General features: G+C 48.3%; 1 protein-coding gene across 5 annotated transcripts in view; it reads right to left on the bottom strand.

The window, feature by feature from the left end:
- Positions 1-23,361, bottom strand: part of SYTL3 (synaptotagmin like 3) — an 88,165-nt gene that overhangs the window by 30,697 nt on the left and 34,107 nt on the right. For 2 of the 5 annotated variants that reach the window (XM_045805427.2, XM_045805428.2), the window contains 4 exons: positions 22,672-22,736; positions 4,969-5,020; positions 3,490-3,559; positions 1,726-1,804 (listed from right to left, as the gene is read on the bottom strand). In XM_045805427.2, coding sequence (XP_045661383.2) covers positions 1,726-1,804; positions 3,490-3,559; positions 4,969-5,020; positions 22,672-22,736 — 266 coding nt within the window. Of the gene's footprint in view, positions 1-1,725; positions 1,805-3,489; positions 3,560-4,707; positions 4,782-4,968; positions 5,021-6,743; positions 6,823-22,671; positions 22,737-23,361 lie in introns of those variants that run through there. The other 3 variants (XM_045805431.2, XM_045805430.2, XM_045805429.2) reach the window with 3 other exon arrangements.

Genomic DNA, 23,361 nt, shown 5'->3' with positions numbered 1-23,361 from the left:
AGGATCAAGAGGGCCATGAGCCTGGCAGCTCCGGACCTGAAGAAACATGAGTCAGCCCCACGCTGCTGCGCACCCTGAGGCAGGGACAGGACAAAGGGTGTGTAGTCTGTGTCCTTTCCCGAAGCTGCCGGAGCACCTGGGAGAGGTGCTGGCAGACCATCCCTCCCAGGGGCCCAGAAAGCTGGATTTTTCACCCCTGCCTCTGGGCTGAGGTTTCAGCATCCGTGAAGCACTAGAGCCTGAAGATGCAGGGAGGGGGCGCAGGTGAAGGGGTCCAATCAGTGTCCTGTGGCAGAGATGAGGTGCTGCTCTGCTCTTTTGAATCCCGCTCCCCCAGGGATCGCCCCGGCTGTCCACCTGGGTCTGCTGATTGAAACTGACGGCATCATCGTAACAATCGAGGCATTAAACTGGCAAGTCTCAAACATGTGAGACTGTGGGCACGTAAGCTACCTGAGCGTACCCATGTGTGGGTCCCAGCATGTGTTGGAGGGCGAGTGTGACCTGGGACAAGATGAAACGTGTGTCCTGCCTCCCTGGCTGTCTGGCTGAGGGATTACCAGGTCAGAATTAACGCTGAGGCAGGATTCCAGAATACAGCGGTGGGAGGGGATTCACATAAGCCGCGTGGATTTAGGTAGAGGCTGTGCTTCTAGAAAGACGCTGAGAAGTTTCGACAAGAAGAGCGGCCACAGGAACCGAGCCAGCTGCTCAGAGTTCAGGCAGCTGTTAGGGCTGGAAACCCGTGTCCAAGCCTGGTGCACACGGAGGGCGGCTGTCGTCCAAAAGGCCGGCAGACTAATGGGGTGACCTGGAACCTCCGAGCACCATTAGCAAGCAGGTGGCATGAAATTCGGCTGCTTCGTCCTTCTGAAGCAGAGGGGGACAGACTCAGGAAATGGTCACCGTTCTGCTTGTCTGAAAAGTGGTGCTTTGATTTCAGTTGTCACAATGCAGCTCAGAAGGGCTCGTGGGGAACACAGAGGGCGAATTAAAATCAAGGAATAAGACTGTCTCGAGGCCGAGGGAGAACACTGAGCCCATCCACGTGCACCAGCTTGGGTAGAAGCCAAACAGAAGCACCGTGAAAGGGAGTGGGTGCTGAGACCCCTGACCCCACCTGGGACCTGCTCTGGGCACCGTCGCAGGCCTGCTCGAGGGCTATTCTCTGGGGTTTGCAGTTTAAGATTAACGGGCAAGAATATCTGAGCAGAAAGAACATTGAAAGAGGCAAGATTCTAAGCAGTGGTAGTTCCGGGTTCCTTAGGTCTGCAAATCACACGATCACTGCCCATTGAAGAAGATAAATTGACCAAGACGGAAGGAAGAACGGACAAGCAGTTCCATGCAATGACAGACGCTGGGCCCTGCCTGGTCTGAAAGCTCCCAGATCTCAATGATGGCAGCCGTCCCACCCCACTGTCTTTGTGGGGCCTTGGGAGAGGCTGCGACGGCTGCCCGACTGGCTGCCAGGTCCGCGCCGGTTCCTTCCCACCATGCGCTGAGCTCTGGCAGGTCTGGGCAGCAGTGGGGTAAACTGAGCCCGTCCAGTGAGCTGAAGGGGGTCTCTTCCCCCAGGAAACCAGAGGCCTGCTCTGTGGGTGGAGGGATGAAGGGCCGGGGCTGTGGCTCTCCCCAGGAGCTGGAGACACAGGTCCCCTTGGCCGGTGGGCTTGGCTGGCCTGGCTGGTGGTGGGGAGAACACACGGAGAGGCATCCACTTACTTTTCATGTGGGTGGTAACAGACAGAAACAAATTTTCCACGGATTTATTAAATCCTTTAAACTGACCAAGTTCCTGTAACTAAAACAGAGACAGAGGAGAAAGAATGAGAGTTACGTTTGAAGACTTGTGTCTGCCCCAGAAGCCTCCAGGCTGCCAATCCCCAAACACGGCAGGTGTGAGCCGAGCGCGCGTGCTCCGGGTGTGTGCAGGTGTGTGTGTGCGTGCACGTCTGGAGGGGGAAGGGCACTATCCTCTCAGGTGGGAGGGACCTCTTACTCAGCTTCCTTCCTCTGAGGTTCGACACCCGCATTTCAGGAAGGGGCATCAGCAGGGGTGCTGACATGGTAACAACTCCCTCTTGGGAATAATGACCGACACTTCGCTGGCTCAGACTAGCTCAGGTAGACTCCTGCCTCCCTAACCAGTTCCTGTACGGCCCCGCCCCAACTCCATGCCGGGAGGGTGTCACCAGCAGAAGGCGCATGACACAGTGGCCAACAGCAGTACCAGGCTCAGAGCACGAGCCTGGAGCCAGAGTTCGTTCCACCCTCTAAGCAGGAGAGAGAAGAAAAAGGAAGCAAAATACAGAAAGGAGGTCACTTTCCACTTCAAGTCCCATCCTTCCATCCCTCCCCCCACCCCTCCATGCCTCCTTTCATCTGTCCATCCATCCCTCCCTCCCTCCATCCTTCCATCCATCCATTCCTCCATTTATCCACCCCTCCATCCCTCCATCCATCTATTCATCCCTCATTCATCTCACCCTCCCCCTCTCTGCCCACTCTTCTCTCCCTCTACCCCTCCATCCCTCCCTCCTTCTACCTCTCCCTCCCTCCCTCCCTCCCTCCATCCATCCAGGAAATATGTCCTGAGCACATCCGCGCTGGGACAACTTCAGAGGATTTAGAATCTCAAGGAGAATGTGGAGCAGAATTTTGAAGGTCATTCCAAACACATTCCACCATGTGTTTTCATGGCATGTTACAGTTTCCAAGTACCAGCACAGACATAATTTCATTAATTTCTCACACCAGCCACGGGAGGCAAGCCAGAGGAGTATAATTATATCCACCTCCCAAGTGGGGACCCAGGTAACTCCCCTAAGATGACACCACTAATTTCTGTGGCAGAAATGGTCCTGGTCTATTTCATGTTTGCATCTATAAATACTCAAAGGATACACACACACACACACACACACACACACACACACACATACCCCAGGCACCCCCACACCTATGAATCACACACCTGTGAATCAACCTGTATTTATTTCTCTTTATATCCCCAGAGACCCCCGACACACTGCAGCCTGTTCAGACCCCCACATTCAAGAGCACAGCGCCCAGAGAGGGAAGACAGCCAACAAAATGACCAGAGTAAAGTGGTAGGGATGTGGGGTGTAAGCGAGGATGTGGAGTACAGGTGAGCATACAGGTGCAGGTGGGGACAGAGTGCAGGTGAGGACGTGGGGCACAGGCAGGGATGTGGAGCACAGGTGAGGATGTGGGGTGCAGGTGGGGATGGGGTACAGATGAAGTGGGGGGCAGACAGGTGAGTCATTGTTAATGCACATGATCCCATGGCCCCCAAAGCATGGCGGGAGCACAGACACGGGGCACCCCGCACTTCGGGCCTCCCTTCTCTGCCCCCCTCCATGGCCTGCTGCAGCCACAGGTGGGTCCCTTCGCTCTGACTCCCTTCCTCCTCTACTCGTCTCCCGCTTCCCCTTCCCCAGGGAGGCCCACAGAGCAACACCTTACCCTGTGAGAGCTGTGACTGCACTGGCTTTCGCTCAGAGGAGGTGGGGTAGGAGGAACCACCGAAATTTTGCTGCCAAGAAAAAATACAGGAATAAGAAACGGGTTATGAACGAGCCAACTGTTTGTCTTACGAATACACAGGACTCGCCATCATCCCATCGTTCAAGTTCTCCGAACTTTTTTTCCCCCTTTACTTCCTCACATTTTAGAGGAGGACCGGGCAGCCCTGTGTGATCTGCTTGTCTAGGCAGGGCGTTATTTCCCGGCATCAGACACGGCAGATGAGCCCCCCGCTGCCCTGCCCTGCACCCCCAGCCCTGCGCCCCGGCCCTGCGCTCCCTGTGTGTCGTCTGTAGTAGCCCCGCTGCTCCGGAGCCCGGAGCCCAGACCAAACGCATGTCCCCTGGGGATGTCCGCATTCTCTCAGCCGAAACCCACCCACGGAAGGGCCAAAACACGGTGGGGGCCAAAATCAAGCATGAGAAGAATCTGAAGTCGATGGGGGAGGGGCTCCTGGGGGGCTCAGTCTGTTGGGCTCAGGTCATGATCCCAGGGTCCTGGATTGAGCCCCCGTGTCGGGCTCCCTGCTCAGCGGGGAGTCTGCTTCTCCCTCTCCCTCTCCCCCATGCTCATGCCTGCTCACTCACTCTCTCTAAGTAAATAAAATCTTAAAAAGAAAAAAAAAATGAAGTCTTAAGACTGGAAAATCTCCTAATGAACCCCCCCCAAATAGCTGGGTGGGGAGCTTTCAGTAATACTTTAATATATTTGGTGCAGTCGGGTGAGTGAATTGTTGCCGGCTTCAAGAGTGTTAGGTGTGTAGGATTTTGTAGCAAGAAGTTAGCATCTTGGGGTGCCTGGGTGGCTCAGTCAGTTAAGCGGCTGCCTTTGGCTCAGGTCATGACCCCAGACTCCTGGGATCGAGCCTGCATCGGGCTCCTTGCCCGGGAGGGAGGCTGCTTCTCCCTCTCCCCTGCTTCTGCTCTCTCACTCTCTCTCAAATAAATAAATAAATAAATAAAATCTTAAAAAAGAAGAAGAAGAAGAAGTTAGCACCTCTCAGACCATTCCTCACTGCTGCCAATTTTATTCCACGGACGTCTGTGAGATGTCAGGCAGCGGGCATGACGTTGGAGATAGGAATCATTCATAAAAGCGAAATGCTTGGTTTAGAATTTCATTTAAAATGCCCTCAAAAATAGTATTTCATTTTCTTACCACATTTCAGGAGAACTTAGGAAGTAAAACCTTTACTGAGAAAATGCTCTGCTAGCTCCCCAGAAGGCTCTTCCTAAGAGTCTGGAAAAATCTCTGTTTCAATCTTTTCCAGGCACTTTATCATTAAAAAAAAAAAAAAAAAAAAAAGTCACATTCCAGAGCAGCCACGTCTGAAAGTCAAGAGATCTAGAAGTTCTTTCAGCGCCCTTTGTTCCCCAGGCCTGGAGCGGCCAGGACGGTCTGCCCTCGCCCAGCGCTCACCTCAGCTGCTGATAAGATTGCAAGAGCTTAGCTCCAGCCGTCCCGTGTTTGCCTGGAAGAGATACCAGTAAAGGTCACTCATTAGTAAGAAGACAACCTTGGTGATGCAAACACAGGAAGCAATCAATTAAAATTACTTTTCTAATATCACTTGTTGCCATTAAAAAGTAAAAGGCCATCTTGGGGTGACAGAAGTGCTCTAAAGGTCACTGTGGTGATGGTCGCACCACTCTGTCAATTTGCTAAACATAATTAAATAATATGTTAAAAATATATGTTAAAAAAAACAAATGACGTGAATGTTCTATAAACTACATCCCACAGAAGTTGTTAAAAATGCATCCATAAACACACACACGCACGTACTTGCTGGGAACGACTGCTTTTATTAAGAATTGACGTAGGGTTAGATTTTCTAAATCTGGAAAATTTGAAAAGCAGTCCAAGCTTCCAAGCTTCCATTTGTCCTTTGGAAACATTTAATAATAGCATGACTATATTCCTTTAAACATTCCTTGTTATGGAGATTAAATTAATCTGTTAAAAAATGTAATCTACTTATTTCTAGTTATAGAGGCTAATAATTTCCTAAATAAGACTGCTTCTGACATAGTACTCTTTTTGTTTCAAGGCAAGGGGAGTTTTATGATGTATTAAGACCCCAAAAATAGAACGCTACATGTCCATAGTTGTGTGAACACCGTGTTTCCTGGCCCCGTGCACAGGAAGGAGTTAGTCTGCCCCACTGGGCACCGCACTGCCCAACCCCCAACCCCAGAACCACACCTGCCGTGCCCTCCGGCTCCTGTCCTGTGTGTGCAAAGGGTTTAATCCATTCCAAAGAAAGACTTACACATTCACATCATCTCCATAAGACAAGAAGCAGGGCAGGGAGGACTTTGGGAGGGGCAAGGCAAGCGGCTCTGATATCAAGGCCCAAACCCTAAAGCCGGGAGGCAGCTGACCACCCCCCTCCAGCTGTGCTGCCCCCAGGGGAGGGCTTCTTAATGGGAGCTGGCGTCAGGGAGTGTGTGAGCCCTGAACGCATCGGTCCAACTCTGAGTCTCCCTGTCTGTGTGCATTTGAGGGGGGGTGTCCGTGATGGTGTTCACCAGATCCTCAAAGGAGTCTGTGAGCCCCCTCCCCCATTAAGAAACGCTTCTCTAAGGCAGATCAGAAAGACTGCCCCAAAGGCCGAGAGCTGCACCAGCGGGATCAGCTTGGAATGGCCGGAAGCCCACGTCTGCGCAAGAGCCACTGGAAAGAAAACAGTGAGGCCAGAAGAGAAAGAGAACCGCCCGAACTGCACCACGGTCGGTTGTCATGAAAGCAGAGAAAACAAGGCGAAGAAAAAGAAAAATGAGTGACAACTGTTGATCCAGGGTGTCCTGGGTGAAAACGCAGAACCCAAGGGACAGTAAGTTCTGAGCCCTCCTGGGGGTCGGCCCGGTCGCTCACCACGGCTGCGGGCTCCCTTCCTTCCTGCTGCCTGCCTGCTCAGACCCTCAGCATCTTGTCCCTGAATTGTGGTCACAGTGTCCCCAAGGCACAGCCACCACTTACAGCGCCCCCCACCACCCTCGATGCTATCATTCTACTGCCTAAAGCCCTTCAGGGACTCGCTACTGCCATTGCCCAAAGTCCAAGCCCCACACAGCGTCCCTGGGCCTCCCTCCACACCCTCCCTGGGCCCACCTCTCCTGCCCGCTTTCCCTCCCTGCAGGCTCTTCTTACAGCCCTGCTGCCCCAGACATTGTCTGCTTACTCACACTTACCCCCACCTCATCTCCTAGCACCCACTACCTGGGCATTTCCCCCTCAGCTCGCCGTCTCCATCTTGGACTTCGGCTTAGTCCCCCTACACCACATTTCCCAATACCCCTCCTGCAGTCCCAGGGACGGCCTGGCCACTGACGGCTCTCTGCTGCCCCCTGCTGGCCGCATCAGGTCTGGCCGGCTGCGCTGTGGGCTCTGCAAACCCTCTCTGTAGAGGCCAAGTAAGTAATCTAGGCTCCAGGCAGTCTCTGTCCTCTGCCCCTGTGACAGCAGCCATACACAAATATTATGGTTGCTGGAGGGGAGGTGGGTAAGGGGTGGGGTAACTGGGTGGTAGGCACTGAGGAGGGCACTTGATGGAATGAGCACTGGGCGTTACATGCAACTGATGAATCACTAAACTCTACCTCTGAAACTAATAACATGCTATATGTTAATTACTTGAATTTAAATAAAAAATAAAAAATAAAGAGTGGGCATGTCTGTGCCCCAATAAAACTTGATGAACATTGAAATTTGAATTTCATAGCTTTTTTATGGGTTACAACTCTTGACCATTCAAAAATGTAAAACTCATTCTTAACTCACAGGACATAGAAAAACGGGCAGAGGGATAGTTTTGGCCCTTGGGTCCTACTGCACCCCCATGTCCTTGCTACTCCGAGTGTGCGCAGCGCTGGCCGCTGCAGCCTCAGCTGGGAGCTTGTCAGCAATGCAGAGTCCCAGGCCCAGCCCTGTGGCACAGAATCGAGGTCTGTTCACTGCAGTATGGGAAGCGCTGCCCTGAGGCTGGGTCCAGCTCCCCTGTTTACTTCCATGTTTATTCCCGTGTTACCTCTTCCTCTCTTCCCTCAGCTGTTTATCAGAGGCTTCCTTAAAAAGTACCATTGACTTTCCGTTAACATAAAAATGTGTGTAAGGGGGCGCCTGGGTGGCTCAGCCCGTTGGGTGTCCAGCTCCTGATTTGGGCTCAGGTCATGATCTCAGGGTCCTGGGACTGAGCCCCACATTGGGCTCCACGCTGAGCACAGAGTCTGCTTGAGATTCTCTCTCCCCATCCGCTCCCTCCTCCCCCTGTCTGTGAAAAAAATAACAATGTAGGTAACCACGGGGAGGAAATGCTGATAAAAAGACGCCCTCTCGGTGTCCTGGGAGGTGAGGTGTTGGAAGCAGTGGCCCCCGCTGTGCGGCTCTGGCTGCCTCCTTGGGCCAGAGGCTCGGCGGGGGAGAAGCTGTGGGTCGGGGCCGGAGCCTAGGCTTCCAGCTCACTTTCAAGAAGGCACGGTCAGCAGCTGACTGCGCTGTGCTGGGTGCTCCATGGGCCTTTGCTTCTTGGGTTGTTGCCAGGTGTCATCTCAATTTTATCAACGAAAACCGAGGCTCAGGGACATTATGTAATAGGCCCAAAGTCCCCGTGTCCAAATGACAAAGCTGCCTTTTGCACCCTGACTTGCCTACAAAGCCAGACACACGCAAGATAGGGTGGAGCGGTGACTGGCACGCGGGGGTCTACCATTCTGTCTGCTTTGCTCAAGTGGGAAAATGTTCACAATAAAAAGGGGAGAAGCAACCACTTAGAAACCAATGGCCGACTCCCTGAAAACTCAGATTTCTTCATTTTAGACAAGCTTTCTAGTTGTCCTGTGTACCCTGCGCTGCTTAAATCAAGGAACCAAGCCTGTGCTCCGGGGTTGGGGCATCCAGCCTTGGGTGTGACGGTCCTGGGTGGCAGAGGGGCCAGGCAGCGAGGGTGCCAGCAGCACCTGCCTGCCCCCCTCGGGCTCCTCCTCTCCTAGGCTGCCCCCTTCCCCTGCAGCCCCCGGTCAGAGCACAGGAGCTGCCGTCCTTTGCTTGCAGCTGTCTACAAGGATACAACAGACAGTGAATGAACTTCCTCCACCGCCATCCGAGGCTGCTATGTGTTGAGTTGTATCCCCTGAAAAGACATGTTGAAGTCCTAATCTTTTTTTCTTTTTTTTTAAGATTTATTGATTTTAGACGGGGGAGGGGCAGAGGGAGAGAATCTTCAAGCAGACTCCCCGCCGAGCACAGAGGCTGACACAGGGCTCAATCCCACAACCCTAAGATCATGATCTGAGCTGAAATCAAGAGTCAGACGCTTAACTGACTGAGCCACCTGGGTGCCCCGAAGTCCTAATCTTTAGCACCTGTGACTGTGACATTTGGAGAGTCTTCGCAGAGAAAGCTAAGGGGAGGTCGTGGGGATGGGCCCTGACGCAATAGGACTGGTGTCCTTAGGGAAAATCTGGACACAGAGGTGGACACACACACAGGGAAGACGACATGACCACGGCCATGTGACAGCAGAAGCAGAGACTGGAGCGATGTGTCCACCAGCCAACGGCTGCCAAGGACAGCGGAGAACCAACCAAAGCCACGAGAGGCAGGGAAAGACCCGCCCCTGGTGCTGGCAGAGGAAGTGTGGCCCCCTGACCCTGGATTTTGGACTTCCAGCCCCCAGAACGGTGAGACAACAACAGATTTCTGCTGGTTGAAGCCATCGGTACTCGGCAGTGTTTGCTGCAACAGTCCGAGGAAAGGACCTTCAGGGCCCCTTGTTCTTTAGCCCCTGCTGCCGCTCCAGGGTCACCTTCAGCCATTGGGAGTATGTGTTGCCCGCCCCATTCGGAGGTCCTGGTGAGGATGCCTGGCGCCCGCTAGACTGTCCTTCCATGCTCCTTGCCCATGTGCTTCCGCGCCCCTGCCAGGGTTTACTACCTGGGATCCTGAGCGTGTCCCCCCAGATGGCCGTGCACAGCTCACTAACACTCCCCTGACTGCACTGTAACCGTGTGCACATCGTGCCGCTGTCCCCCCCCCCACCCCGGACGGTGAGCACTCCGAGGACACAGGTCTCGTCTTAGTCATCTCAGTGTTGCCACCACCAGCAGAGGCTTTGCCGTGCGGGGCTGGGGCTATAATTACAACAGCAGCAACCCGAACTATTTTAACAAGAAGTATCACCTCCTCATTCGAGCCGGACGACCAAATATGTATGAAAAGAAGGTCGTCAGGGTGCCTGGTGGCGCAGTCGGTTAAGCGTCCAGCTCTTTGATTTTGGCCCAGGTCGTGATCTCAGGGTCGTGAGCTCGAGCCCCACGTAGGGCTCCGTGCTCAAGGTGAAGTCTGCGTGAGATTCTCTCCTCCTCTGTCCCTCCCCCACCTCTCACACTCAGTTGCACGCTCTCTTTCTAAAATAAATAAATGAATCTTTAAAAAGAAAAAGAGGGTCACCCTTTTTTCACAACCTGGCTTCCACGTGACTCACGCGTTCATTCACACCCACTGTGTAGAAACCACAGGAGCACTTCACAGCTCTGCTCACACGCCGGAGCTCACGGTGCTGCACGGATCCGTGCACAGCACAGAGCACGGCTGTGGTTTCTGGATCCAACACCGGTCCTGCAGCTGACACACGCATGTCTGCGACCAGTCACTATCTATCTACGCACTGCTTCTCAATCTAAAAAGAATAGGGATGAGACACCTTATTTCAGGGGCTCACAAAAACTCCTAGAGCACGGATGCCCATCTTAGCTGGGCTCCATTGGCCCGCCAGTCGAGGACCGTAACGGCCAGCCTACCAGCGCCCTGACCACAGGCCAGCAGCAGCTGCCAGGCCCTGCTACCCAAACTCTTCCCGCTTGGGTGACATGGGCACAGAGCAGCCTCCATGGAACGCCCGGTGCAACGCTGCCAACCCGGCAAACCACGTGGTCCAGTGGCCAAGCAGCCTCAAGTCCTGAACTCCGGGATCTGTGTGGGTTATTCTTCTCCCGAGACATCACCATTAACTTCCCCTGCTAGACCGTAAGTCCCCACAGCAGCCCTTTGTTAAAAAAGTCATACACAACCATACAGCTATGTCGGGTCCGGGGCGTGGGGGCGGAGAGCTAACAGACCATCAAACAGGAGGGTGGCCTGGCCCATGGCCACCTCTCTGCTGGGGCCGCTAGACGGGGAGCAGCATTCTAGACAGGAAACCACACTCCGGAATTCCAGGTGTGACCCAAAGCAAAAGACAGGTGGGGCCACCCCACACGGAGCCTCCCTGCAAATGATGCAAATGTGCCCCTTCCTCAAGATACTTTTGTCTACCCCTAGGAGTACAGGATTTTGTTAGAACAACACATTCTGCTGATTCTTCCAGAAAAATCTTCACAAGAAACACACAAGTCTCGGGTGTCTATGATGTGAACTGTACTCCCTTAGAGGTGGCTCCCTAGTACAGTGCTCAACCTGCACAACTGTATGTGACCATCCTGACAGTTGGTCCACACTGGCGCTTGAGTATCCTTGAAACTCTAGAAAACATGAATAAAAAACCAGGAATTGAAAATCAATCAATCAATCCAGGAGTTCCAGGGGGTGTTGGACAATTATGGTACGTTTTAGGACTTTTTTCTTAAATAGGAAAAAAAATATATCCCTGGAACAATAAAGTTTTAGACCAATTTTTTTGCTCACATACGTAAAATGGAAAACGTCTCAAAAAATTTGACCTAGAAATCCCTCAGCATATAATCATGATATCCTGTCATAAATGGTTTTGGAGCTGGATTCCGGAGGCATTTTTAAATATATTTTTGTCCTTAGAGAAGCTTTGAGCTTAAATAGCACTGGGACCGAGGCACTGCCCCAGGATGAAAGAAGATAAAGTGCACAACTGTGAATCAGCAACTAATGCCTTCCAGGAGAACAGAAATTAATAATAGTAGATTTATAATCCTGTTGGCAGAAAATATCTCTCAGCCAGGGTCCTTCTGCCACGAGACATTACTCTTCTGCTCAGTCGCAAGAGAAAAATAATTTTTTCTCCTTAATTAAGCTTCCGATATTCTATCAGCAGAAATCCTGGATGGCTTCCGTGTTAATAATAATCACCAGGAGCTGGGCAGTAACTCTTCCACAAAGATATGCTTAGAGCTAACAGAACAACCGGCCCAGCTTTGTCGAGGACCTGAGACAACAGAATATAGATGGCCTTCTTGCGTCCTTTGATTTTCTCTAAAAATTGAATGTAGGTTTTAGGAATCCTCCATCCTAAAGAATTTGGATATTAATCCCTTATCAGATACATGATTTGCAAATATTTTCTTCCCTTCCATGGGCCACCTTTTTACTCTGTTGACAGTGTTCTTTGATGCATAAGTTTTCATTTCGATGTAGCCCCATTTGTCCATTTTCTTTCTGTTGCCTGTGCCTTTGGCGTCACATCTAAGAAATCATCGTCAAAGCCAATGTCATCTTTCCTTCTATGTTTTTCTTCTAAGAGTTTTACAGTTTTAGGTCTGTTGTCCATTTTGAGTTATTTTTTGCATGGTGTTAGGCAGAGGTCCAACTTCATTCTTTCGCATGTGAACATCCAGTTCTTCCCCGTACCATTTATTAAAAAGACTGATCCTTCGCCCTTGAATGATATTGGCACCCTTGTTCAAAGTCATTTGACCACATATGTTTCTTCCGGGTTCTCTAGGCTATTCTACTGGTCTCTCCACCTCTCCCTAGGCCCATGCCACAGCATCTGGGGTAATGTAGCTTTGTAGTAAGTTTGGAAATCGGGAAGTGTGAAACTTCTAGCTTTCTTCTTCTTTTTCAAGAAACAAAAACAATAACCCAATTTTTTAAATGGGCATAGACAAGAAAATATACAAATGGCCAATAAGTACAGAAAAAATGTTCAACATCACTAATCATTAGGGAAATGTAAATCAAAACCCCAATGATACAGCCACTATGGAAAACAGTGTGGAGATGCCTCCAAAAAATTAAAAATGGAACTACCATCTGATCTAGCAATCCCACACTGAGTAGATATCCGAAGGAGATGAAATAACTATCTCAAAGACATGGCTGCACTCCCACGTTCATTGCAACATTGCTCACACTAGCCAAGACATGGAAACAACCTAGGTGTCCTTCAACTGATGAATGGTTAAAGAAAACGTGGTCTATATTGAAATGGAATATTGGGGCGCCTGGGTGGCACAGTCAGTTGAGTGTCCATTCTTGGTTTCAGCTCAGGTCACGATCCTGGGGACGTGAGATCAAGCCCTGAACTGAGCTCCATGCTTGGTGCAGAGTCTGCTTGGATTTCTCTCCCTCTCCCTCTGCTCCTCCCCCTGCACTTTGTCTCTCTCTAAAATAAATAAATAAAATCTTTTTTATAAAAGCAATATTAGTCAGCCATAAAAAAGGAAGAAATCCTGCCATTTGCAACAACATGGATGGACCTTGAAGGCATTATGTTAAGTGAATAAGTCAGACAGAAAAAGACAAACACTGTATGATCTCACTTATATGCGGAATCTAAAAACATCGAACTCAGAACAGAGGGTAGAGTGGTGGTTACCAGGGACTGGGGGTGGGGGAAGTGGGGAGATATTGGCCAAAGAGTACAAACTTCCAGTTATAAGATGAATAAGTTCTGGGACTCTAATATATAGTCGCCATGGTGACCACAGTTAACCATACTGTATTGTGACTTATAAGTTGCTAGAAGAGCGGAGTGTTAATGTTCTCACCATAACAATGGCAAAATGGTAATTGTGTGAGGTGAAAGATGTGTTAACAAACCTTATGTGGTAAATTTTTTGCAATATCTGTGTACATCAAATCTCAAAACAAAATCCATACACAGAATAAAATAAGTGTCAGGCTAGTAGATGCCTAATAAATACTGAGGGAATGAGTTAAAACAAACAAAAAAAAACTCACACAATGAAATACTACTTCATGCCCATTAGAATGGCTATTATTAAAAACAAAACAAAACAAAAACAGAAAATAACAAGTATCCACATGGATATGGAGAAGCTGGAACCCTGTGCGTTGCTCGTAGGAACATAAAATGGGCACCTGCTATGGAAAAGAGTATGGCGGTCACTCAAGATGTGAAGCTCAGAATCACCACGTGACCCAGCCATGCCGCTTCCGGGTATAAACACAAAAGAACTGAAAGCAGGAACTCAAACAGGTATTTGCACGCCCATGTTCATGGCCACACTGTTCACAACAGCCAAAATGTGGAAACCACTCGAGTGCCCCCCAGGGATGAATGGAGAAACAAAATGCAGTAGATACACACAATGGACTTTCATTTGGTCTTAAAAAAGAAGAAAACTCTGACACACGCTACAACTTGGATGGACCCTGAAGACATCGTAAGTGAAATAAGAAAGACACGAAAGGACAAATAGATGATGTTTCCACTTACACGGGGTACCTCGCGTGGTCCAACTATAGAACCCGAAAGCTGAATGGCGGTTACTGGGAGCTGGCGGGGAGGGAGGACTGGATGGTTAGTGTTTAATGGGAAAGAGAGCTTCGGTTTTGCAAGGTGAAAAAGTCCCGGAGACAGATGGTGGTGATGGCTGCACAACACTGTGAATGTGCTTCGTGCGGCTAAACTTTACACTCAAAATGGGTAAAATGGTAAATTTTATGGTATGTCTATTCTACTGCAATAAAACGATGAGCACGGAGTTCTTAAATACAAAATGATTTCTCACTTGAATATGTATGGGTCTGGTCTTTTCAAAAATGTACTTACACAAGGAGATAACTCAATGTCCAATGGTCAAGATACTCTCTAGAAACTACCCTAATCAATAATTTGGTCTCGACAAACAAACACATGAATTCTCAACTCAGAAATTCTATTCAGTTCCCTGATTTCACCTTGGTTTCCCGTTCTGTTCATGAACAGGGAAATAATGATACTCACCAAAATGCCGTTGTTTCCCAGCTTGTCACGCGGAGCTGAGGCCCGCGAACTTCCTGCAAAGGGTCCAGTTAAAAAAGTGTAGGCTTTGCCAGCCATACGATCTCTGTTGCAAGCACTCGACCATCATACTGCAAAGCTGGCCATAGACAGAAAGGAGCAGGCATGACTGTGTTCCAATAAAACTTGACATAAACAGCCAGTGGGCCACATTTGGGCTGTGTGCTATAATTTGCCAAGCCCCAACAGAGCAGGAAGTATTAAGTAAAATAAAATACTGACTAGCCTGAGACCTGGCCCATGTAATCACAGTTTCCCCTCCATGTTAAAAGCAATGGATCAAAATCCAAAAGCGGAGAGGGAGGTAGTCATGACAACTCAGGACCACAGATGTAAACTGCCGAGCATGGCCTCATCATCGGGGGCGGGGGAGAGGGTGCAGAGGACAGTGGCAGAGGCAGAGACGCAGAAGGGGTCCGGGTAAGCACACTGGGGCTCAGAAAGCAGCAGGGATAGTCTAGCGGCCTGGGGAGACATCTGAGCTAGGATATGGGAAAAAAGAAATCTGGGTTGCGTTGATGTATTGAAAGCACCTTGGACAATCGAAGCAGTTCAATTTTTGAGTTGCTACTGTGAACAAAGCCAAAGGCATCATGAAATCAAAGGCAGCTAAACTCCAGAACCGGCCTCCAGAAGACCATTACCTACAAACACCGGGTGAGAACCCACGGTTTGAAGGTCAAGGGCTTACTTCACGTGGGAATCATAAAATCTGACTTGACAGTCTCTGTTCTGATCTAAACGGACCAGTCTGAAAATCTGTCTGGGATACACGAGCAATCCAATCAGCTGGGAAAATCACATGTAGGGCCCACACCTCCCCCTGTGGGTTTGTGTTCCTTTTGCCTTTCCTCTGAAGGAGAGTAGTGAGAAGGAAATATGCAAGAGATAAGATGCCACATTTTCTTTAAAATAAGACAAGAGCGTATACAAAATTATGTATCTGAGAAATAAACATGATTTCATAAAGACCCTCTCATGCACATAAGTACGTGAACTAGGCACTTGATCTCTAACCTCCAGAAAGATTTCCTCAATCATCCCTGCAAAATCCACTGCTGAATCGCACGGGAGGGAGGTCTTTACTGAGCCAGCAAGCAGAGAGGCAATCAAGGCAGGGCTTTGCGACAGGGTCGCCCCTATTTACTCATACTGACTTCTTGTAATTTGTGAGCCTGAGTGCTCCAACCCACACAGCCAGCCCTGCTGGCTCTTCTCACAGCCCTGCAATCAGACGGGCCATATTCACGCTGCCGGTGTAGAAGAAAAAGTCACATGCAGAATTAAATCACATTACTGGGAGGGGTGATAAAACTTCTTTTCCTTCATGATTATGAGACGTAATGTGGCCCTGGTTAGGTGTAACGTGGATCACTGAGACCATTACCAGACGCTATTTAAGGTACGGCCTTCCTAAATTATTTTATTTCCCAATTACTAGCCGTGGAGTAAAAGTCACAACAGATTGTTTATATATAACATTTAACCTTTCTGAAACTTGGAAAAAATATTAGTATTAAAAGTACTAGTATTGTCATCTTTCTGCTGTTGAACTCAAATATCAAGCAATAAAATGTCATGGTTGCAAAAAAAAAACCCAAAAAACAAAGAACAGAAGTAAAACATGCATTCACAGCAAGGAGCCAGAAGAGGGCACTATCTTTATAAGCTTAGCAGATGCCAAAAAACAAGTAGATTGGTTTTCAGTTTCAGTTCTCTAAGTTATTAGTGATCTGGAAAAGTGTCATCATAGTTTATAATATTTGCTACTTTACCAGTGGCTCTCAAAATGCACAAAAAATTATATGGGGACTTGTTAAATATCACTCTTGAGTCACACCTGGTCCCACAGAATTGGGAACTTTGAATTTGAAAGAGCTTGCAGCTGACCCTGGAGCAGGGTTCCCAGAAGCCACAGTATAACCCTGGGCGCAGAGATGGTCCCCGAGGGTGGAGGGAGGGAGGTGATTATACCCGATGGCTGGGTAGCCTGCTGCCTGCAGAACACTGCAGACCTCACGAAGGTCTGTATGTTTTGATCCTTCTGATGCACCCCAGATGAACCACAACTACGGTGTACAAGGAATTATTTTAAGACAACAAAACTGAATATCGAATTATAAAATCTCAGAGGGAAACAAAAGCCAGTCTATAATCAGAAAGAAAAATTTAAGAAAAATACTTAAAAGATTTTTTGTACCATCTACCCGCAAAATAAAAAATTGGAGTTCATCTTTTTTTGCTTTTAAATCTTTTTAAGGGTTGGAAACGTAGCACAACAAACTGCTACAATTAATATCTATTATTCTTCATTGGATTATTACTTATACCTTGTCTACTTTCAAGGAAATTTGGGGAGAATTTACTTTAAATGGCTCACACCCAATAGAACCATTAAAATAGGCGCATAAAAGGCACTGGGGTGACAGAGGGCGTAATGACTCTTGGAATTCCTTCAACTGGACATTAAATTTGGCTCTAGGTTTCTGGATGCTAAAAAGGAAAAGAACTCTCTACAGAGAACATCACCTTGCATCTCCAAGCAGCTCCATCCTTACTTCATTCATTCACTCACGCATTTACTCAGAGCTCCACCCTCAAATAATTCTACAGGAAAAGTTAGAGTTGACTGCATACACCCAAGAAAAAACTTCTCCTGTCAAAAAACATAAGGACACAGGTGCAGCTAACAAGACAGAAAAGAGCTAAGAGCCTTAATGTATAAAGAACTTCTGCAGAAGTCCAAACAGGTGGGAAATATTCAACCTCGCTGGGAATTAGATGAATTCAAGTGAAATGACAAAAAACCATTTCAGACTACCAATGTGGTTTTATCAAACTGATAGAGTTTGGATTATTTTTAAGAACGATTCCTACTGGTAAGGAGGGTACACCCTTCCTGGGGGCCATGTTCCTAACCTCTCATCTTACCCTTCTCTTTCTAGAAATAGTCACAGATGTGCCAAAGATTTATCTACAAAATGTCCATTGCACTTATATTAATAATATTAAAACTCCCAAAAATGTAATGGCAAAACCGGAAGTTCCCTCACTGTACCACGATGGCAATCTGGTTCAATAAATGACGTCACATTCCAATGTTGGAACGAAATGCAGTCATCAGAAATTATGTAGTTGATGATGGATAAGGATATGGAAAAATGTTCTTTGTAAATCAGTATGTGAAGAAATAGTATAAAACTGCATATACAATTTGATCTCCAGTATGTAAATCTATTAGCTTGGCTCATAAAAATTGCCTTCATTCATTTTTACCTAAAAACACCAATTTCTTAATGGTTTAATTTCAAATTTTAAAAATGTATGTGTAGTTCTGTGTGTATATGCATATATTTGTGTATACACACACACACACACACACACACGCATGCATAGACCCTCACAAACATAGATACATTGATTCACCAAAGAACAGAGATGAGGTATACCAAAATGTTAACAAAAGTTTTCAGGGTGAAGTCATGGTCTTTTTAACATTATTTGTTATGCTTTTCTTTGCTTCTCAATTTTTTTAATGAATATATATTATTTTTACATTCAGAACAAATGTAATTTGAGCTCCTGTTTCAAGGGATAGGAGTTCGTGGTGGCCGGAGTGTGGTAGGACAGCTCACGTACCCTGCTCGGGGTGGGGCAAAGGAGCACACACTTCCTGACGGTAATGTGGCGAAATACATCAAAGCCTTTCAAGGGTTCTCACGCTTGACCAGTCATCCTTCTTCTTAGAATCTCTCCAAAGGAAATAACCAGAGATGCCAAGATACCTCTACAGGACGTTCATCACAGACTTATCTGTGCTAGGAAATTCTGAATGCAATGATACACTCGCCGACACGGGAACAAGTTGAATAAAACATAGAGCATCCATCTGATGTATTTTGTGCACTGATCAGTGTATGTTGGAACATCTCTTAATAGCATAAGCAAGTGTTTGTGCTATATTGAATTTTAAAAGATTAAAACCTATATATAGTCTGATCACAAATCTGTTTTTAAAAAAAAACCTATAAGTCTGGGGGCGCCTGGCTGGCTCAGTCGGTGGAGAGTGCAACTCTTGATCTTAGGGTTGCAAGTGTGAGCCCCATGTTTTGGATGTAGAGATTACTTAAAAAAATCTTTATTAAAAAATGTAAGTCTGTATGTGCACACGCACAGCATCACCTAGAAGAAGGCTGGAAGACTCTGTGTGTGTGTGTGTGTGTGTGTGTGTGTGTGTGTGTGTGTGTAATTAGCAGCAGTTTGTTGACTGGAGGGATTTTTATTGCCTTCTGTACACTGTTCTGAATTTCCCAGATATTCTGCAAAAAGTATGTATTACTTCTATAATCAGAAAATGAACAACCTTTTTTAAAAGAGAAAAGAAAGTCCCCTCTTCACAAAGTGGAGGATGGACCAAGGGGGGAGCAGGTGGAGTCGTGGGGACCAGCTAGGAGCTCCTGCATTACAAGTGGGAATGAAGAGCAGGGGAAAGATTCAAGAGACCGGGGAGGCAGAAATGTTGGGATTTGCTGACTCACTGGATGCAGGGAGGGAGTCAGGTCTGAGTCTCAGGTGTGTGGATTGGGGTAAGGAATATAGGCTGGGGTAGCCAGCTTCCTGCTGGGCTCCAGGGCCGCTGGCCTCCTGACCCCCAGCCGTCCCACCCTGAATACAGCAGACCTGTGTCACTCGGGGTAGAGCAGAAACGACACGGTGTGCTTTGTGAAGCAGGGCCATATAAGAGATTGACAGAGTAGGACAGAAGTTCCTAGGAGTTCTGGGGAGACTGAGGGAAGATGAAGAAGTCCTAAGGATGGATGGCGGTGATGGTTATACAACAACGTGAATGCACTTAATGCCATTGAACTGTGTGGTTAAAAATGGTTAAAATGGTAAATTTTATGTTGTGTCTATTTTATCATAATAAAAAAATTTTAATATAAAAAAGTCGGGCTCTGCCTTTGTCTCTCATGCCCGGTGCCCTGGGGGAAGCCAGCCACCGCGTGGCGAGCACGCTCAGGGAGAGCTGCCCAGAAGCAGCACGAGCACATCGGGTATGTGCGTGAGCCGCCCCTCCCCAGAAAGCAGACCCTCCAGCCCCGGACAAGCCTTCAGCTGAAGACAGAAACCATATAATATTGATTGTTTTAACATTTGGAGGAATTAGTTAATCCAGCAATAGAAAGAGGCACAGACTTGAGCCATCTCGTACTCTTTCGTGTCTCCTACCACCATCTCGTTTCTCCAGCTTCCGATGAGGATGCGGAAGGCTGGGAAGAGCCGCGTCCACACCATCACAACGAACACTAGATACTATGCAGAATCTCGGTCTCCAGCACAGCGGGGAGCAGGGCTTGGGGCGGGCTGCCCACCAGGGGGCGCCAGAGAGACCGGAAGGCAGGAGGTTCCTGAGCGCATCCGCCCGGCAGCGCCCCAGAGGGTCTGCTTCCTGCCGTTACCACCTCTGGGTTCCCACAGGCCTCCCTTTGCCTCTCTTCCTCCAATCATACCTGTTTCACCGACTCCCTGAATTAAATCCTCTTTGCTCAAATCCCCATATGGTTTCTATTTTCCTAACTAGCCCTGTGCGGATACAGCACAGGGACCAGAGTCCCCTCAGTTGCTGTGCCAGCTTGTCTGCTGGGACACAGGTGCGAGTAAGGGGATGTTCCCACCTGCCCAGGTGCACCCCCTCTCACCCCCGCTGCCCTTCCCGGTTCCTCGCCTGCCAACCTCCAGCCACCCGAGCTTTAGTTCACAGAACCGTGTGTGCTCCCCCAGCTCGGCACTCTCCTTGGTCTCTCCCGGCCTTTTGAGCCCAACTCGCCTAAAATGGGACAAGAAAATGAGACACCTCAGCATGTGAGGAAGCAATTGCAGAGGAGGAAGGAGTTTGGTTTTTTCTTTGTTGTTGTTTGTTTCTTTTATAACTTAGGAAAAGCAATAAGAGAAAAGGATGGTTTCTGCTCAGGCTGACGTTCATTGTCTACTTTCTTTTCTTGATCTTTCCATTCTGGTGGAAACTCACTGGACAAAAAGAGAAACCCAGGAGTTCAGGTTCATTCCTATCCTATTCCTCTTCTTATGTCAGGTGGTTAGCCTAACTGCTTCCGCCCACTTCTACTCACCAGAAGAGCACCAGAAAGATGATGAGAAGGTAAGGAGCACACGTGTGTGCGTGCGCACACACACACACGTGCACACACATGCATGCTGCACACAGGTGTTCTGGCAGGCAAGTTCATTTTCCTCATTGAAGTAATGATATTAAAACTTTCAACAGTGTATTAAAAAGTTTCCAGGAGAGGTCTTCACAGAGTGATTATTGAGAAATTATAGAAATTTTACTCCCCACAGTCTTACCATTTATGTGAAGTAGGAGCAGAGTAAAAAAATGAGAATCTACCACCTGAAGAAGACCCCAGCCCCCTAACAAAAAAAGTATTTTTTTTCTTATTCTAAGAACAACTTACTCCCCAATGTGGGGCTTGAACGCACAACCCCAAGATCAAGAGCTTCATATCTACCAACTGAGCCAGCCAGGCGCCCCAACAAAAAAGTATTTTAAAGACACAAAACAAAGCAATAAAACTTAGACCTCACGCTGCCATGCTTGTCTAGATTATGCCCTAAATGGGGACAACAGCCCCAGGGAGGCAAAAAGGGTGGTTTTAGTGTGCTCCCAAAGGCCTCAGTACAGAAACAGAAATATACCTGGGGTAGGAAACTTTCATGGGCGGGTAGGATTTAGGAAAAAGTGTCAGCTAGGCTGCTTGGGACAGGAGAGAGGGCAGTGAGGAAACGCGTTGAGAAACACTGTCCTGGGAGACGCCGCACACACTTGCTCACCCTTTTGCTCGAGCATACCCGTTAGCATTGGACTTCCTTCCAGATTTGTAAGCAACTCTGCAGAAGCATCATCTTTGCTTGAGTAAGAAGAGTCTGGGATATAATCCAGGAGAGAATGTAATGCCGACTGAATGTCAACCCTGGCTAACAGCGCCTTTTATAAAAGCTGAGTGTCAGCACTCCGACAAACGGCTTCTTTTCCTTGCCAACACATTTTGGGTTGTGGCTAAATAGCTTCTTTCTTTACCTCAAGGGTCATTTTTTCCAGAAAAAAGAAGGGTTGCAAGCCACCCTGTTCCCTCCAGGTCAGTCTAGGCTCCTTGTGTGCAGTCCCCGCTGACCCACGTCACAGAGGACGTGTTACCACTGTGGACGGACGGGAGTCCCAGAGCATGCGGGCTCCACTTGATTTTGGTGACACATGCGTGTGCCTTTGTCTGATAAGTCGTTCTCTTGTCTGTGTAGCTCCCATACTGATGGGACATTGGTGTTACCAGAGAGAATTAGTTCTCCCCATGGTTTCCGGCCCCAGCTCCGGATATAAGATATGCCAGGTGCCCAGACCATATGCACACTTGCACTCATAGACTCACGACCTGCGCTCACTTCCTAATCATCAGCCTCTGCCGGATTCTAACACCGTTCACTCCCCGGGGCCTTCAGCTCGTCGATCATTTTGCTCAAGTATCACGAACAAGGTTCTGTGCTCAGCGCCACAAGGCGCTAACAAGATTTGAAAAGCACAGTTTCTGCTCATGGAGACAAAGAGAAGTATGCAAATAATACAGCATGAGGCACTTTCCACGATTATGGGAGAGATGGACAAACCGGACCTGCTGTGTTTTGGAGGAGGGAGAGCTCACTCCCACAAGCAGGACGTCGGGGAGACTCCAGGAGTTCTGCCGTGAGAGCTGGGGTACCGAGGGGAGCTCATGATGAGAGGTGCTGAGCAGCGTGGGCCAAAGGGAAAGCACAGAAAGCACAACCAAACAGAACGGGTGAGAAGGGCAAGGCCTGTCCACCATGACCTGTAAAGTGTTTGTTTATGTTAAGTAGGCTCCGTGCCCAGCGTGGAGCCCAACGTGGGGCTTGAACTCACGACCCTGAGATCAAGACCGGAGCTGAAATCAAGAGCCAAGTCGGATGCTTAACCAACTGAGCCACCCAGGCGCCCCAGCCTGTAAAGTTTTTTATATTCAAAAGTCTCAACACCAAATATTTTAAAACTAAGAGTACATCATTTTACTTTAGAAAAAAATCTCAAGAGCACTTACCTTCGGTTGGAAATTTCTTGGCTCGTTCCTCAAAGAACCATTCTCCCGTTTTTATTTTCACATTTCTGAAAAACGAGCAGAAAGGAAGCCTCAGACAGAGATGTGGATGGTGCTGCATTTGGCTCCTAAGAGGTAAGTAGTCAGTGTCACGTGAGATTCATCTTGCAAGGGTCTTCAGAGTTCACATTTCTGGCCCCAACCCCTGCTTTACAGATCTCCTGTAGAGGTCCAGTGATCTGACCAGTTAGCAGCAAAGCTGGGAGTCTCTGCGGGTCTATTTTATCCTATATGTAGCATGTACATGCAATGTGTACATACTAACATATGTGTGTGACCAGCACATAGTAAGTACTTCATGTTTTCTGAATGAACATACAAGGAGAAACAAAATTACCATAAAAATGGTCAATTTAGTATGTTTACGGCGGTAAACAACGGCATGAAGGATAGTCAACAAAAAATCCCATGCTGTCTATTTGGCCAGGACGGAGATCATCCCCAGGATAGGTTAAGGTTAGTTAACCACAATGTTTCCTAAGAGCTAAGAGTAGACGAGAAGTTTCCTGGAAGGACCTGAAGTCTGGAATGTGGGATCCATGTGCTTCGTGGAGATCCGGGACCTGGGTTCGAGTGGACCACGTGAGAAATGGCCTCTTCTCGGCCGGCTGCTCTGCCAGCAGCTTCCAGGGT

Source organism: Ursus americanus, chromosome 11 (genome assembly GCF_024610735.1).
Source record: "Ursus americanus isolate L20-20 chromosome 11, mUrsAme1.1.p, whole genome shotgun sequence".
Classification (NCBI taxonomy): Eukaryota; Metazoa; Chordata; class Mammalia; order Carnivora; family Ursidae; genus Ursus; species Ursus americanus.
This window is presented reverse-complemented; position numbering and strand designations above follow the sequence as displayed.